Source organism: Protopterus annectens, chromosome 9.part0, assembly GCF_019279795.1.
Source record: "Protopterus annectens isolate FY-2018-M chromosome 9.part0, PAN1.0, whole genome shotgun sequence".
Taxonomy (NCBI): Eukaryota; Metazoa; Chordata; order Ceratodontiformes; family Protopteridae; genus Protopterus; species Protopterus annectens.
In genome coordinates, this window is record NC_056743.1 from 260471322 (window position 1) to 260487885 (window position 16564).

Consider the following 16564-nt stretch of genomic DNA (forward strand, 5'->3'; position numbering starts at 1 on the left):
ACTTGGGGAAGATCCCTATGGGGGGGGGGGGTCATCATACAGGTAGACACTGGGGTTGCTTGTGTCCTCACTGGCTTCCCAACTATGAGGATGTTTTTACCACAAATGGCCTAACTCTTTTTCCTCTGATGATGATGTCAGCATTTGCTTCACTTGAAGGATATCCTATGCCTTCCTTTCTGTCTGTCTGTGTGTCAGCTCCTGCAGATATGCTAACATCTGCTAGCATTAATGGCTTGGGCAGTTATACCCACATCCTCCCTGCATCTGCTTCCTGCATCCTGACACATCTCCACTTACTAGCCAAGGCTGTGTAAACTGAGCACCATCTCCCCCAAGGGTAGGCATGCACATCCTCTCTGCCTGTGCTGTTAAGTACCTGACCCACTAATCGAACTTGGGCCACTGGAGTCATAGTCAGGTCTTTGTCTCTCTATGCTGCTGCTGTCATAAGCATCATTAGCAGTTGCAATACATAGAGCAAGGTGTTAAAACAATATGTCATAGAAGACTGACTGCTCAAAGAAACAACCTGAAAGGGTTCAGGGCTACTCTCACCAGCAGACATTAATGAAGTCATGATGAAAGTGTGTTACTGTACAACAGCTGTGACTAGTACACTACGTTAGGTTGCATTACCTATATTTCATGTATATGCACTGATCAGTCTGATGGATCACGAAACACATGCTCACTGATAGGCATATATCAGTCTTGTGTCTTTCACAATGAAAGGGGAAGCAACAATTTTAGTTTCTTACTAATCTTTCGAAGAGGGTATATTACATTAACTGCTGCTAGATAAACATCTAACACAGAGCTACGACTGGCCTACCCATCTGTATGAAATGCTCCATTATAGCTTGCTTCCAACAGGAAATCTGTGTCAAATAGATTCACATATGAATATTTAATGTTACTTAGATTCTCTACTTTACTACATTGGAAGAATCTCCCAAATTTGTATTAAATGTAAAAGCATTATGTTCCCCAGAATCACTCATTCACATTTTTATGAAGTGACTCCAGGCATGCCGTGTACCTGTCAGGACCATATCTAGAGCATCACTTCCAAGTATTGTGCAGTGCTATGTCCAGACTGGCTGCTGACTTACTGTATATGGGCAGTATGCAGCCTTTCGCTGTAAAATCTGTACACGTAATAAACTACCTTCCACCTTCAGTCTCTCTATATGTGAGGTATATGGCTTATAGTTCACCAATGTATTATGAGATGCTTCCTCCTCACACTTGTACATTGAAGAACTAAAATGTCAGTCAAAACTGTTGATAAAAATACTTACCTTGCATTGACTTATATCCAACTACTACCTAGTTCTTATTCAGCTGTTATGCTTTTTAACACTGAATATTCTTAATTATGAGATGTTTTATGGTTTTAGCTATGTGTGAATTTACATTTCATTTCTGATGTTAATAATCATCTTACTCCTATATTTCTTGTCAGCATTGTAGCTGCTTAGTTCAGTCCTGCAGACAGATGGTCTCTTTGCATCCCTATCCCCCAAAATGAATTACTTTTGAGACTGGACCACAAACTGCTTACTCCATTTAATTGCTCTGGCCATTAGTAGAATATCATTGGGGAAGGAATGAGGCAGAGAACTGCCTGAATGGAGCTTGCTTTTGCTTAGCAGGTACCACTTTATTCATCTTACTCTAAGGATCAATATATAATAAAACTGAGCACCACAAAGGAGCAAAAGTACTTGCACAATTCAAGATAAGTCATATAATGAGTAGTTATAATGTATTTGCGCAAGTACTACCCAGGCAGCCTCGAGAAATATCAGTTCATCTAGCGTAAATTACACACTGCTTCGTAGTTCAGATAATGTCAATAAAATATAAAACCTTTGTCTCTTCAGACCATAAATTAAGCTTTTCCAAATAACACCAATAGCAAGTCCTCCAATAAAAATGAAGCAAACTGTTGACTACAATTTATTGCACATAAAATAAATCAGGCAGGTGAGTGCTTTCGCTTTTCAGCTTTTTCAAACCATCAAGTGCTACTAAAAAATCCACAATATATATAGCCCTATCTACAATTAATTAATTAACCAATTAACATTTGCTAAAATCTAATTAGAACAATGAATTTTTAAAGAAACATAGTCATGCAACAATAAATAGTGTAGAAATTCATACAGGCATGTGTTTGTACCTTATAGCTGCAACAGACATAAAAACAGCAACAAGCATAAAATCCTTTTGCAAACGCAAAAACTTCTAAGAAAATAAATACACCATAGCAATTTGTATGGACATAAACACTACAAAATTTAAACTAGTTTAAAAATAATAAAAATAATAATAATAAACATATATATAAAAATAAATATATAAATTTATATTTTATTTTTATATTTCATTAATATTTGAACCTTCTATTCTTTAATTTTGGCTTTAATGGAATCTTATCGTTAAGTCCTGGATAATTATGTGCCTGCAGTTTAATGATCCAGTCAGCCTCAAAACCTTCTGTCCGATTCCTTATATCTCCTCCTCTTAGGTTAGGTGTATTAATATGTATGATCATAAACTTAAAATCATGCTTAGATCCTTCTTTTAAAACATGCTTAGACAGAGCATTCACCTCTGATTTTATTCTAATCTGGTAAACGTGTTCTCTAATTCTATCCTTTAACTTCCTATCTGTTTTACCTACATAGAATGCATTGCATTCTATGCAGGTAGCCAGATAGACCAGATGTTCTGTATTACATGTTCCATTAACTTTAAAAGTATAAACTGTCGAAGTTAGAGGATGTACAAACATATTGGTATTATTCACAAACCTACAAAAATTACATCTACCACATTCTAGTGTTCCATTAAAATTAACTTTTTCAAAGGTGTTAGAACTTGGGAAACATAAAAGTCTGTGCAAATTTTTCTTATTTTTAAAAATATATCTGGGGTATTCGCCTACTAACTCCTTGATGGTAGGATTAATGGTCACTATATCCCAGTGTTTACTCAGGACATCTTTGATTGAGTTGATGTCTTCTGTATAAAACAGAGATATCCTCTGCTGATTATTCATATCTGTATTATCTAACTTCTGATAATTTCTATAGTATTCACTGCCTCTAGCTGAAAAATACGGACAAGCCTTACTGTCCCTATCTCTAATAACCTTATCAAAACATTCATCCACCTCTTTAGATTTATAACCTCGTGTAACTAGCCTATTACTCAGATTATCTAATTCTGTTTCATATTGTTTTTGTATGGGATTTAGTCTTGATACTCTAACCGCTTGTCCTTTAACAATGTTAGTAAAAACATGCTTAGGATGCATGCTGTCTCTATTCAGTAGAGTATTCTTAAAACAAGCCTTTCTAAATACCCCAGTATTAAATCCTCCATTACTGAGGCGTTGCAATGATACATCTAAAAATGCTATGTTCTCATAAGAGTACACTGAGGTAAACTGTAAAAAAGAAGACAATGAATTCACTTCAAAAAAGAATTCATTCAACTCTCCTATAGGCCCATCCCAAATGTTTTTTTTTTATATATTATATATATATCTATATTATATTTTTTTTTTTTTATATTTTTATATATTTTTTCATATATATTATTTTTTATATAGATCTTATATGAAAAAAGATTAATGGAGCAGAAAAAACAAAAATTAATTAGAGACTCATATGATTTTGCGCATGGGCAAGTCTTCACTTGGCCTAGGATTGATAGAAATGGACAGTTGAGAACTTATAATGATTATAATACTTCTAACTCAAACATGACAACATCTACAAATGTTGGTAATAATGTTAATGTGAGCGAAAATGTTATACAAACTGTTTCATTTCTAGATACTTCTAATGTTGTGACAAATGTTATTGCTGAAAGGAATACATCTGTATCTAATGTTGAAACTATTACTAAACATGTCTTAGAAGTAGATAGTCATAGTATATGTAATAAACGAAATGTTCCTACCATTACATCTAGTAATGTAGGAGAAAAAGCCACCAGCAACATAAATTATAAGAATGATAATACTCAGTTAGTGGTACGCAGTAAAACAACTGCCTCATCTTTTGAAAATATGGGGTTGAATAAACATTGTCCTTTCCCTATAGCAGAAGCCTCAGTCAGAGGCAGGAACAGATCTATGAGCAGGGGAAGGCAAAAGAGAAAGGCAACTGGGACGGACATAAGAGAGCCCACAATGAAAAAGATGTGGGAGAAAATGACATAGTTTGTAATCTATCCCACAGACCCCTTAGTGAAACAGAAGTAGATGTTTTAAACAAAGGATTGTCTTTTATTCCCTCAACTGGTAGTAGTGTTACAGAGACAATTTTAGATGTGAAACTTTTTGTTAGGAACATACAGCTGAAAATGATGTTTGCTGGTAATGGAGGAGAACCAGATTGCAATACACACTTTAGAAAGCCAAGTACATTTGTACCTATTTTACATCCAGTTTTAGATACCTTTGGTAAAATAGTTGAGAAAGATCTGTTAGAAATGGAAGAAAATAGGCAGATTAATGTTAATAAAAGAAATTTGACACCCAGACAATTTTCTGCTATACAGAACCTGAGAGATGACATGAACATTGCTATTAGGCCTGCAGACAAAGGGGGACCAACAATAGTAACGGCTAGAGAGCAATATAATAAGAGCATGTATGAGATGCTTAATGATACCAATCACTATGAATCCATATGTACATCTAGAGTACAAGAACTTACTTTTAGAGTATACAAAGTATTGGATGAAATACATAGTAATGAATCTACAGACTATAATGAATATAACTTTCTCTTCGTTGAATCACCTACTATTCCTATTATTCAAGGGTTGCCGAAGATCCATAAGGACCCTGTAACACCCCCGATGAGGCCAATTGTCTCAGGCCAGGGTTGGGTGACAGAATACCTCTCAATATATATAGAAAAATTTTTGAGACCAATTGTAAATTCCAATAAGTTCATTTTGAGAGACTCCAAACATTTCCTTCTAGATTTTTATGATGTGGTTACTAAGTTAGAAAATAATAATCAAATTATCATGGTAACTATGGATGTAATTTCATTGTTCACTAAAATTCCTAATGATCTAGGTATTTCATATATTAAATTATGCTTAGAAAGACATTCTAATCTACCACTGAATAAAAAGGAGGTAATTAGTATACTGCTTAAGTTAGTGTTGGAAAATAATATCTTCTACTTTGAGAAAAGTCTGTTTCCACAAAAGGATGGCGTAGCTATGGGCACTTTTTGTGCCAATAGCTACGCCAACCTGGTGATGGCAATATGGGAAGAGGAGAACCTCTTTAAGTTGGATAGGTTTATTAAATATGTCCGATTCTATAGAAGGTTCGTAGATGATTTATTTTTTCTTTGGGATGGGCCTATAGGAGAGTTGAATGAATTCTTTTTTGAAGTGAATTCATTGTCTTCTTTTTTACAGTTTACCTCAGTGTACTCTTATGAGAACATAGCATTTTTAGATGTATCATTGCAACGCCTCAGTAATGGAGGATTTAATACTGGGGTATTTAGAAAGGCTTGTTTTAAGAATACTCTACTGAATAGAGACAGCATGCATCCTAAGCATGTTTTTACTAACATTGTTAAAGGACAAGCGGTTAGAGTATCAAGACTAAATCCCATACAAAAACAATATGAAACAGAATTAGATAATCTGAGTAATAGGCTAGTTACACGAGGTTATAAATCTAAAGAGGTGGATGAATGTTTTGATAAGGTTATTAGAGATAGGGACAGTAAGGCTTGCCCATATTTTTCAGCTAGAGGCAGTGAATACTACAGAAATTATCAGAAGTTAGATAATACAGATATGAATAATCATCAGAGGATATCTCTGTTTTATACAGAAGACATCAAATCAATCAAAGATGTCCTGAGTAAACACTGGGATATAGTGACCATTAATCCTACCATCAAGGAGTTAGTAGGCGAATACCCCAGATATATTTTTAAAAATAAGAAAAATTTGCACAGACTTTTATGTTTCCCAAGTTCTAACACCTTTGAAAAAGTTAATTTTAATGGAACACTAGAATGTGGTAGATGTAATTTTTGTAGGTTTGTGAATAATACCAATATGTTTGTACATCCTCTAACTTCGACAGTTTATACTTTTAAAGTTAATGGAACATGTAATACAGAACATCTGGTCTATCTGGCTACCTGCATAGAATGCAATGCATTCTATGTAGGTAAAACAGATAGGAAGTTAAAGGATAGAATTAGAGAACACGTTTACCAGATTAGAATAAAATCAGAGGTGAATGCTCTGTCTAAGCATGTTTTAAAAGAAGGATCTAAGCATGATTTTAAGTTTATGATCATACATATTAATAAACCTAACCTAAGAGGAGGAGATATAAGGAATCGGACAGAAGGTTTTGAGGCTGACTGGATCATTAAACTGCAGGCACATAATTATCCATGACTTAACGATAAGATTCCATTAAAGCCAAAATTAAAGAATAAAAGGTTCAAATATTAATGAAATATAAAAATAAAATATAAATTTATATATTTATTTTTATATATATGTTTATTATTATTTTTTTTATTATTTTTAAACTAGTTTAAATTTTGTAGTGTTTATGTCCATACAAATTGCTATGGTGTATTTATTTTCTTAGAAGTTTTTGTGTTTGCAAAAGGATTTTATGCTTGTTGCTGTTTTTATGTCTGTTGCAGCTATAAGGTACAAACACATGCCTATATGAATTTCTACACTATTTATTGTTGCATGACTATGTTTCTTTAAAAATTCATTGTTCTAATTAGATTTTAGCAAATGTTAATTGGTTAACTAATTGTAGATAGGGCTATATATATTGTGGATTTTTTAGTAGCACTTGATGGTTTGAAAAAGCTGAAAAGCGAAAGCGCTCACCTGCCTGATTTATTTTATGTGCAATAAACTGTAGTCAACAGTTTGCTTCGTTTTTATTGGAGGACTTGCTATTGGTGTTATTTGGAAAAGCTTAATTTATGGTCTGAAGAGACAAAGGTTTTATATTTTATTGACATTATCTGAACTACGAAGCAGTGTGTAATTTACGCTAGATGAACTGATATTTCTCGAGGCTGCCTGGGTAGTACTTGCGCAAATAAATTATAACTATTCATTATATTACTCTAAGGATCAGTGATAAAACACTATCATTGCAGAAGATAAACTACAATATATGCCATGAGACAACTGTTAGCACTGCATCTTTTACATGGTGACTGCTGTATATCTGCAGTTACTGACAGGAGGTAGTACATAGACATGCACACACACCTAAAAAACACACTAAAAGTATAATGGAATCATAGTTGTTGTTGTGACTTTCGGCTTTTCCCGGTTAGGGGTCGCCATAGTAAAGATTAGAAATAAAACTTCATGAAAATGGAATATTTTGCTTTTTTACTTTACTTTGCTTTTTTAAGAACCATAGTCAGTAGCTCCCATAATAGGAATGGTATGAATTACATAAACAATGTGGGTGAAAGGAAAAAAAGAAATTGGTTTCACAGCACTGCACACCATGTTTGTATTATGGGGCTTTTGCATAGAATACATTTTTAGCAGTACTTACCTCTAGTACATCAGCTGTAGGAATCTCAATGGATTCTGTACCTCCAAAATATAGATACTGCATCATCAGCTAGGAAAAAAAATCCCAATACAAAAATGATTAGATTTCAGTTTTGTTTTATTTTCTTGATTCAGTCAGCTGATACAACTCACAGATAAACTGGACTTGAACTATTTTGAATTCTGTTACTTGCTGTGAGGCAGATTAGTACTCTTCACTTTAGGAATAATAATACTAACCACCAATATACGAAGAGTTGTCACCCTGTTAGGGCTGCAGGAAAGAGAGTGTGTGCAATCTCCAGCAAAACAAACCACTACAGCAAATGCCTTACATCCATTAGTACAACCAGAAGCCTGCACAGAGGAGTCATCTCTAGGAAATGGGTCACACGGCCCTTTTACACTTCCCTAGTTTAGTTGCCCTTGCAGTACATACAACTTTGAAGGCCAGACTTCAGAATCTATGCTACACTCCCTGGGGTGGTACACAGTAAACTGCCAACATGATTCAAGTCTTGCTCTTCCTCATATCTCCCCACAATATTAGCATGGGTCACATACTCAACCTCTACTTCATGGAAAACCAAAAGAGGGTTGATATGATAGAAATATTTTGTTCTGTGGAAGGGACAGGAATGGAAGTGGTTTGCACCATAAAATAATCTTGACTAGGTCATGTGACCACAATTACTAGAAGGAGACAGTGAGCCATTAGGACCTCCTTAAATAAGGTTTAAACTATATATTGTGGTAGTCACCCTCTTTTAACTGAACATATTCATAATGCCTTCTTTACTGGAAAACTGAATGTATGACTGGATGGACAGATGGTTGGGTTGATGGGTACAGCTAGATGGTACCCATCTGGAATCTACCTAATGGGCAACAGTAAAAACAGCAGCATCCATGCCAGCCTGTTCTGATGATCGTAGCACAGAAAGCATATTTTGCAAGTATGCTGTTTTCATAGACTACAAGTTAACCCATCAGAAATATCCTCAATGATAGCCACTTTGCTGCACTGAGGCCAAATAGATTCGGTGAACTCAAAAAAAAAAAACACACTGATTTTATATAGGGATATATGCGGCTCCCCTCTCCCCCATTTAGGGACAGGCCTTTGCAAACCCCCTCCATCCAAATCTGTATTCTAATTCTGAATTATTGCATCTCAAGGAAAACAACAATTTCATACATGCATCAAATTCAGTTTTAGGCCACTGGGTTCAATGAAGTTTGCTTTGTCAAGCCTGACTTTGTGGCATTCATTGGATGCAGTTTTCAAACATGCTATAATTCCAGTTCTGAAACATCATCTTGTCAGTATCATGTAAAATGGATATTTAAATCACAAATGCCAAACAAAAGACAGAGCAACTTCCATCTGTCCTGTCAGTTACAGCAGGTTGCCGGTGTCAGTATATTTTGTACTTGATACGGTACTAAACATATGGCAGTCAGGCAATGAACACTTTGTTAAACATCCTCTTTTACATCTGACCCACTTAGAAATGTTCACTGTTCCATTCTGGCACTTGCCTTGCTCACTTTCCTTTCATAATCTATTAATATTCCTATAAAATTCAATAATAACAGCATCATCTGCCTAACTTTGTCATGACTTGTGTGCCTACTGGGGAAGAAATATTACTGTGGAAAACAGATTTGGTAAGATAAGTACCAGCTAAAAAAATACTGACACCCATTTTCTTTCTTTTTTGCCTTTGTTTACTGAATGCTTAGCCTCAGAGATGATTAAATTAAGTAGTTAGTATGGAATAGGGAAAACCCCACCCTACATTCTGGGTACAGAGATCCTTTCCTTGTGAAGGTAGATCCTGTCCACTGATTTTTTTTCCATTGACTTGTGGCTTGCTGAATCTTCCTTTGGCAGTATGATTTTGAAATCTCTCCCAAATCTCTTTTCTTAAGAATGTTTTTGAGAGAAGGATTCTTGTGTTCTGTGTTGTAGTATATGACTATGTTTGCTTTACTTCTGTCCAAATTAAGAAAGTATTTTCTTAATTCACAGAAGATGTAGATACTAGTAATACTAGTAATGCACTAAAGAAAAACTATATCCTAAACATAGCCATCTCCATGGCATAGAATTGTGATGCTCTGACTATGACACAGACGGCCTAATGACTTATTATCAAGCTGGGAGTGGGAGTAGCCAGCTGGAGTGGGTGGATTGAACATCTGACAGTTACTCACCCAGAGGAAATGAGAAAATATAAAGAACAAAACCCAGAAAATTTTGAAAGGTATAAAATAAGAAGCATGGACATGTAAAAGAAACAAAGATCTGATTGATGCAAAGGAGAAAGCCAAATTACTCACTACAATAAAGCAACTCCAAAAGATACTTGAAGAGAAATATAAGCAAGGCATTCAGCATGCAAATTTTCACAATACAAAAATTAAGAAAACAAAGTGGGAACAAAGAATATTAGTAAGTTAGAAGTTAAATAGAAACTGATGTTATGGATTACCTGAGAAGTGATGGATTTAGTGTAGAAAATCCTACACGGGTAATGTCACAGCATGATGGAATAAATTATTCCTCACACTAAGGAGAAACAGGTAAAAATGGCAGGCATTATGACTTTGGTATGGAGCCTTCACTAGGAAACTGGTACAAAAGTTAATTTGGAGTTGCACAGCAAGGGAAGGTGCAGGAAACTGGCAACTCTTGACGCACGTAATGTTGTGGATTGATGGGTCAATGAGTTCCCATATGAAAGAACAGCAGATGATACAGAATGCAGCTGAAGAGGATATGGCTCAGAAAGATGTTCTGCAACTTTCTGTAGAATTCCCATAAGAAACACAGAGCAAAGAATGTGTTCTCAGTTTTAAAAGAAATTGGTCTAAAGGAAGAGTTGCTTGATTTAATAGAGATGACAGATGTATTAAGATCAACAAAAGAAATTGATTACAGAACATAAATAAGATCCAAAATGTTAGAAGTCTGATAAAACAGATGAACTCAGTAATCAAGACTGTTAACAGAGATTCATGTGGCATAACAGAAGTAAATAGGATATATTACTGTGCAGCTAAATTAATAACACATAAAGTCTTACCACATAAACACAGAGAAATAAGGGGAATGAAGGGGAAAAATAAAATGAGATCATGGAATCATTGAACACAGAAAAGTATAAAGCAATTAAGACAAGAAGTGTCACTGTTAGAAGAATATTGGAGGGAACAGATCAACAAAAATACTTAGATAAACATGGAAAAAATAACATATAATATCAGACCAGACCAGGATCTATCATACATCATTGCAAATAATAAACTAAAGATATCAGCACAGACAAAAAAACGTAGAAGATATGAGTTAAATACAAAGGAAGAGTACAAAATACACAATTCATTGATGATGCCCCCCCCCCAAAAAAAAAAGGCAAAAGGAACAGAAACACCACTGAAAAAGAAGAATGGATAGAAAAACTATAACAAGCAGTAAAGAGTTCAAATGTACAGGAAAGGAATGGGATGAAGTAATGGCCAGGGCAACTGAAACAAAATTAAGAAAAGCTGCTAATTGGAAAACCCCAGGCCTAGATGCAATACATCTTTACACAAAGATTTAGCCCTGAGTAAGAATTACTTATATGAGCATCATCAACAGACACCAACCTGGTCAACAACAGGAAAAATGATACTCCTCCTTAAGCGTGAACCTGTAAGCCATTCTAAAAACTACAGACCAATAACTTGCCTTCCGACAATGTACAAACTATATCCTGGAAGTGAGGCAGACAGAGTTTATAATCATTTAGATAAAAACTCAATCATGACAATAGAACAAAAGGGTAACAAAAGAAAGTCATATGCAGCAAAGGATCATTTATTGTTAAATAATGTCGTGATAGAGATTTGTAAAAAGGGGACAAATCTAATTATGGCATTGATAAATTACAAAAAAAAAAAAAAAAAAAAAAAAAAGCATTTGACAGCATCCCACATTCATGGATGAAGGAGTGCTTACAAATGTATATGACATATCCTACACTGCTCAGTTGGATGACAGTGATGATGAAACAGTTGCAGACCACTTTGCAGTTAAGCAATTACAAATGGCAAATTATTATTCCAGGGATAAAAAATGGGTGGCACAGTATATAGCATTGTTGCGTCAAAGCAAGAGGTTCCCTGGTTCGATTCTTGGCTGGGGTGCCTTCTGTGTGGAGTCTGCATGTCCTCCCTCTGATCATTTAGGTTTCCTCCAGGTGCTCCAGTTTTCTTCCACATCCCAAAGATATGCAGTAGATGGACTGGACACATTAAATTGGCTATAGATATGAGTGTGCATGTGAACGTGGTGTGGAAGAACTACCATGGCAGGGATAGCCACCCTCTGGTGTAAACCTTGGCTCTAGATGATTGTCATTGTTGAAGTGACACCCCGACCCCAAGTGCAAAAATGGGAAAAAGGGGTTGTGAGAGGATGGATTTATGGATGGATAAAAATTAAAAGGAAGACATTCCACTATGATTCTTTGTCATCATTACTGTGTTGTCTTGTCCTTAGCCCATTAAGCGATTTCCTTAACATACTAGGTCATGGTTACAATTTGGCTCCGAGAAAACAACCTTGCTTAAAAACAACTCATCTACTTTTTGTGGATTATATAAAACTGTATAGTTCATCAGATGAGGAGTTGAAAGCACAAATGCAAGCAACTGCAAGTGGTTAAAACTTTCTCCAATGATATACAATTGTAATTTGATCTTGATAAATGTGCAAAAGTAATGTTTAAAGCAGGAAGGCTGCAATATCAAGAAAATATCAGCCTGGGATGGAATGTGATATGAAGGAACTTGAGCAGGAGGGAGTGTGTAAATATTTGGGAATTGAATAAGGACTGACAATAAAACATGAACAAATGCAAATAAAACTCGGTAAGAAATTCTTCAGAAGACTAAACCTACTACTGAAAACAACCTTGATATCTAGAATAAAGTCCAAACTATAAACCAATTTGCTCTTCCAGTTCTAACTAACAGTTTTGGTATGACTGACTGGTCCCAAAAGGTATTGGATCAGCTGGACAGGAAAACAGGAAAAAATGCTTCATGCTTATCAGATGATATATAAAAATCAGGGTACACCAAGATTATGCAGTCCTCACTCCAAAGTGGTTTGAGCTGCCTCAAAATTGATTACGTGTATAGGATCTGCAATTGTGGGACTGCATACATCTTGGCTGACATCATCAGATCCAAACATAGTGAAAGTTTTAAAACATGAGGAGCAGAAGTCTAAGAGGACCTCTCTGCTTAGTTTAGCAGAAGCATTCTGGTGTCAAGCGTGAATGGAAACCAAACCAAAAGAAGAAAAAAAAAACAGACAAAAACTGAATGTGTCAAAAATACAAAAGGAGGAATTTAAGGAGGAGGATCAAATGAGAAGGAAAGAAAAATGGAAAAGCCATAAGTATAGTGGGGAGTACAGAGATTTCCTGAAACAACCTCATGTTGATCAGGATTTGATGCTGGAATGGTTAAGGACAGCTAAGTTGAAATCAAAGGATGAAACGTTATTAATGACAGCCTAGGATAATGGACTATGTACACATTGGTCTACAAAGTCCATTGAACATGTGGGAAAAACGACAAATGTAAGCTCTTTAAAATGATTTGGAAACAGTTGAGCATCTTCTTGCTGGGTGTGATATACTTGTGGCAGTGGGCCTGTACATTGAAAGACATAATAACGTGGCAAAAATGTTGCACTGGGGATTGTGCAAACACTACAATATAGAAATAGCTGAGAAGCATTGGAAAAGTACAGTTGTGTACCTACCATAAATGTAGATGTTCGAGTGTATTCACTGTTGCAGTCATTACTCTTGGGTTATCCTGCTGGCAGGCTACCCTCAGTCAGCCAGAATTCCAAAGTCTAGGTCCGGCATCGGTTACTGTCGCCTCTTCCCTGACGTCAGTGCGCCAGGGGTATAAAAGATGCAGCCGACGCCATTTTCTTCAGTTTTTCTTGCCCCAGATGTCAGGTGCCCCAAATTGGTAGGCTGAAAAATATGCCAATAAGAAATGCATGCACAAAAATAACATTTCCTTCATTTACAAGCAAATACACCAAAAAGGTTGTATAGGATAGAGAAGTGCAGATAAGTCCCAGCAAAGAGAAAGGGATGGTGGGTGGGTAACCTGGACTGCAACAGTGAATACACTCGAACATCTACATTTATGGTAGGTACACAACTGTACTATGTTCATCGTGTTTCACTGTTGCAGTCATTACTCTTGGGTAGAATCCCAAAGCTGAGGATGGGTGGCTGGGCTAAATAGGATTAGGAGAGGCTATGAGGCCCTGCAGAACTGCAGTGGCAAAGCCTGCTCTGGACTTAGAGTAGAGAGGCAAGTGGTAGTGCTTTGTAAAGGTGTGCACTGAACTCCAAGTTGCAGCCTCTAAGATATCTTTGGTTGGTACTCCCCTGAGGAAGGCTGCTGAAGTGGCTGCTGCTCTGGTGGAATGAGGCCTAATGCCTTTAGGCACTGATTTTCCATGTTGAAAATAGCAGAAATGGATGCAATTGCCTATCCATTTAGAAATAGTCTGAGATAGCCTTTCCTTGTGATCCTGCAGCATATGACACTAAAAGTTGCTCAGTCTTTCTGAAAGCTTTAGTTCTGTCCAAGTAGAAGTGTAACTGCCTGTGTATGTCCAAAGAATGCAGAATGTTCTCAACCTTGTTCTGTGGATTTGGGTAAAAGGTAGGCAATTGAATGGTTTGGTTGAGGGCCACACTGGCCACCACCTTAGGCATAAATGTAGGGTTTGTCCTCAGAGAAACCCTGTCTGGATGAAAAATGATGAAAGGTTCCACAGCCATGAGTGCTTGTAACTCCGAGACTCGTCTTGCAGAGGTTATTGCTAGGAGCAGAGCTGTTTTCCAGGATAAGAATTTTATATCTGCTGTTGATGCTGGCTCGAAAGGAGGCAGTGTGAGTTTTTCCAAAACATAATTGAGGTCCCAGGCCGGAATTGGTGCTCTCCTTGGAGACCTAATGTTTTTGGCCCCTCTGAGGTACTGCCTTATTAAAGGATGAGAAAAGATAGGTGGTTCCGTATTGTAATGGGCTGAAAAGGCAGAGGCATGAATCTTAATTGATGAGAAAGAAAGGCCTTTGTTCAGCGTCTCAGTTAGGTATTGTAAAATCCGAGGTATATTTGGTACAGACGTGTCAATGCCTTGTTCCTGGTTCCAAGCACAGAATCTTTTCCATTTTTCTGCATAAGATTTTCTGGTACTGGGCCTCCTGGCCTCCAAGATAATATCCATAACAGCTTTTGAAAGAGGAGTGTTCTGAATGGCTACATTATCCGCCATGCTGCCAGATTTAACGGTCTGAGTTGGCTGTGTAGGATCTGATTGTTTAGTTGGGTCAGCAAGTGAGAAGACTGAGGCAATATCCATGCTGGACCTTGAGACAAGCTCTTTAGGATTGGGTGCCAGTGCTGGTGTGGCCAGTTTGGTGCAATCAGTATAATTTTTGGCTTCTCTTGTCTGACCTTTAGGAGTACTCTGAGAAGGAGAGGCAGTGGGGGAAAAGCATATGCTGTTAGATTTTTCCAGCTGAATGATAGGGCGTCCACTTTCCATGCTTGCTTGTGATAAATCCTTGTGCAAAATCTCTGCAATTGACAGTTGTGAGGGGAGGCAAATAGATCTATGTCTGGGCATCCCCATTTCCTTATTATCATGCTGAAGACTTGTGGATCCAGTTTCCATTTGTGGGGATCCATGAGGTTTCTGCTTAGTTAAATCTGCCAGAGTATTTGTTTTTCCTGGCAGGAATTGTGCTTGCAGGTGAACTTGAAAAGCCAATGCTGTGTCCCATAAGGTCATTGCTTGTCTGCAGAGGACATAGGAATGTGTACCTCCCTGCTTGTTTCTGTACCACATGACTGCAGTGTTGTCTGTCTTTATCAGTAACTGTCCTGGATGAAGCAGGTCCTTGAAAGCTGTCAGGGCATTTTGAACAGCTAGCATCTCTTTTTGATTGATGTGAAGATGCATCTGGTTTGCAGGCCATGTGCCCTGAATACATTTTCCTGCCATATGGGCCCCCCAGGCATAACCTGATGCATCCGTTGTCAGTGTCTGTCTGGCTGTGGGTAAACTGAATGTCAGACCCTTGTTGTGGTGACAGGCTTCTGCCCACCATCAAAACTCCTGTTGTAGGCAGGGAATGAGTGCAATTACTGTCTCCAGGCTGTGGCAATGCTGAGTCCAAACACTTTTCAGATACCATTGTAGTTTCCTCATATGCAGTCTGGCATATGGAATTAGTAGAATGCAGGATGCCATAAAACCCAAGGCCTGCAGGATTTTCCTTGCAGATAAGTGGGTTTTTGTTGCCAATTTCTTGAAGTAAGTAGTCAGTTGCTTTTGCTTGTCTGGCATGAGATAAGCCATCTGGGCAGTTGTATTTAAGCTTGCACCCAGGAATATTATCTCTTGAAAGGGCACTAGTTTTGATTTCTTTTCATTTACTGTGTACCCTAGGCCAATTAGTAATCTTTTTACAAATGCCAGATGCTTTAGAAGAGTGTCTTTGTTCTCTGCTTGAATTAGGTAGTCATCCAAGTAGGGATATATTTGAATTCCTTTTTGTCTGCAAAATGCAATTACTGGTGCCAGGCATTTTGTGAAGACCCTGGGCGCAGTAGATAAGCCAAAGGGCAGTGCAGAGAATTGGTAATGCATTGAGCCAGCTATGAATCTGAGGTATCTTCTGCAAGATTGTCTGATTGGGACATGCAGGTATGCCTGTTTTAGGTCCAGGGCAGTGCAGAGAATTGGTAATGCATTGAGCCAGCTATGAATCTGAGGTATCTTCTGCAAGATTGTCTGATTGGGACATGCAGGTATGCCTCTTTTAGGTCCAAAGTTACGAGCCA

At 37.1% G+C, this 16564-nt stretch overlaps 1 protein-coding gene across 1 annotated transcript in view; it reads right to left on the minus strand.

The window, feature by feature from the left end:
- Positions 1 to 16564, minus strand: part of ABTB2 (ankyrin repeat and BTB domain containing 2) — a 1083316-nt gene that overhangs the window by 35373 nt on the left and 1031379 nt on the right. The window contains exon 15 of the mRNA XM_044082847.1: positions 7619 to 7687. Coding sequence (XP_043938782.1) covers positions 7619 to 7687 — 69 coding nt within the window. The remainder of the gene's footprint in view (positions 1 to 7618; positions 7688 to 16564) is intronic.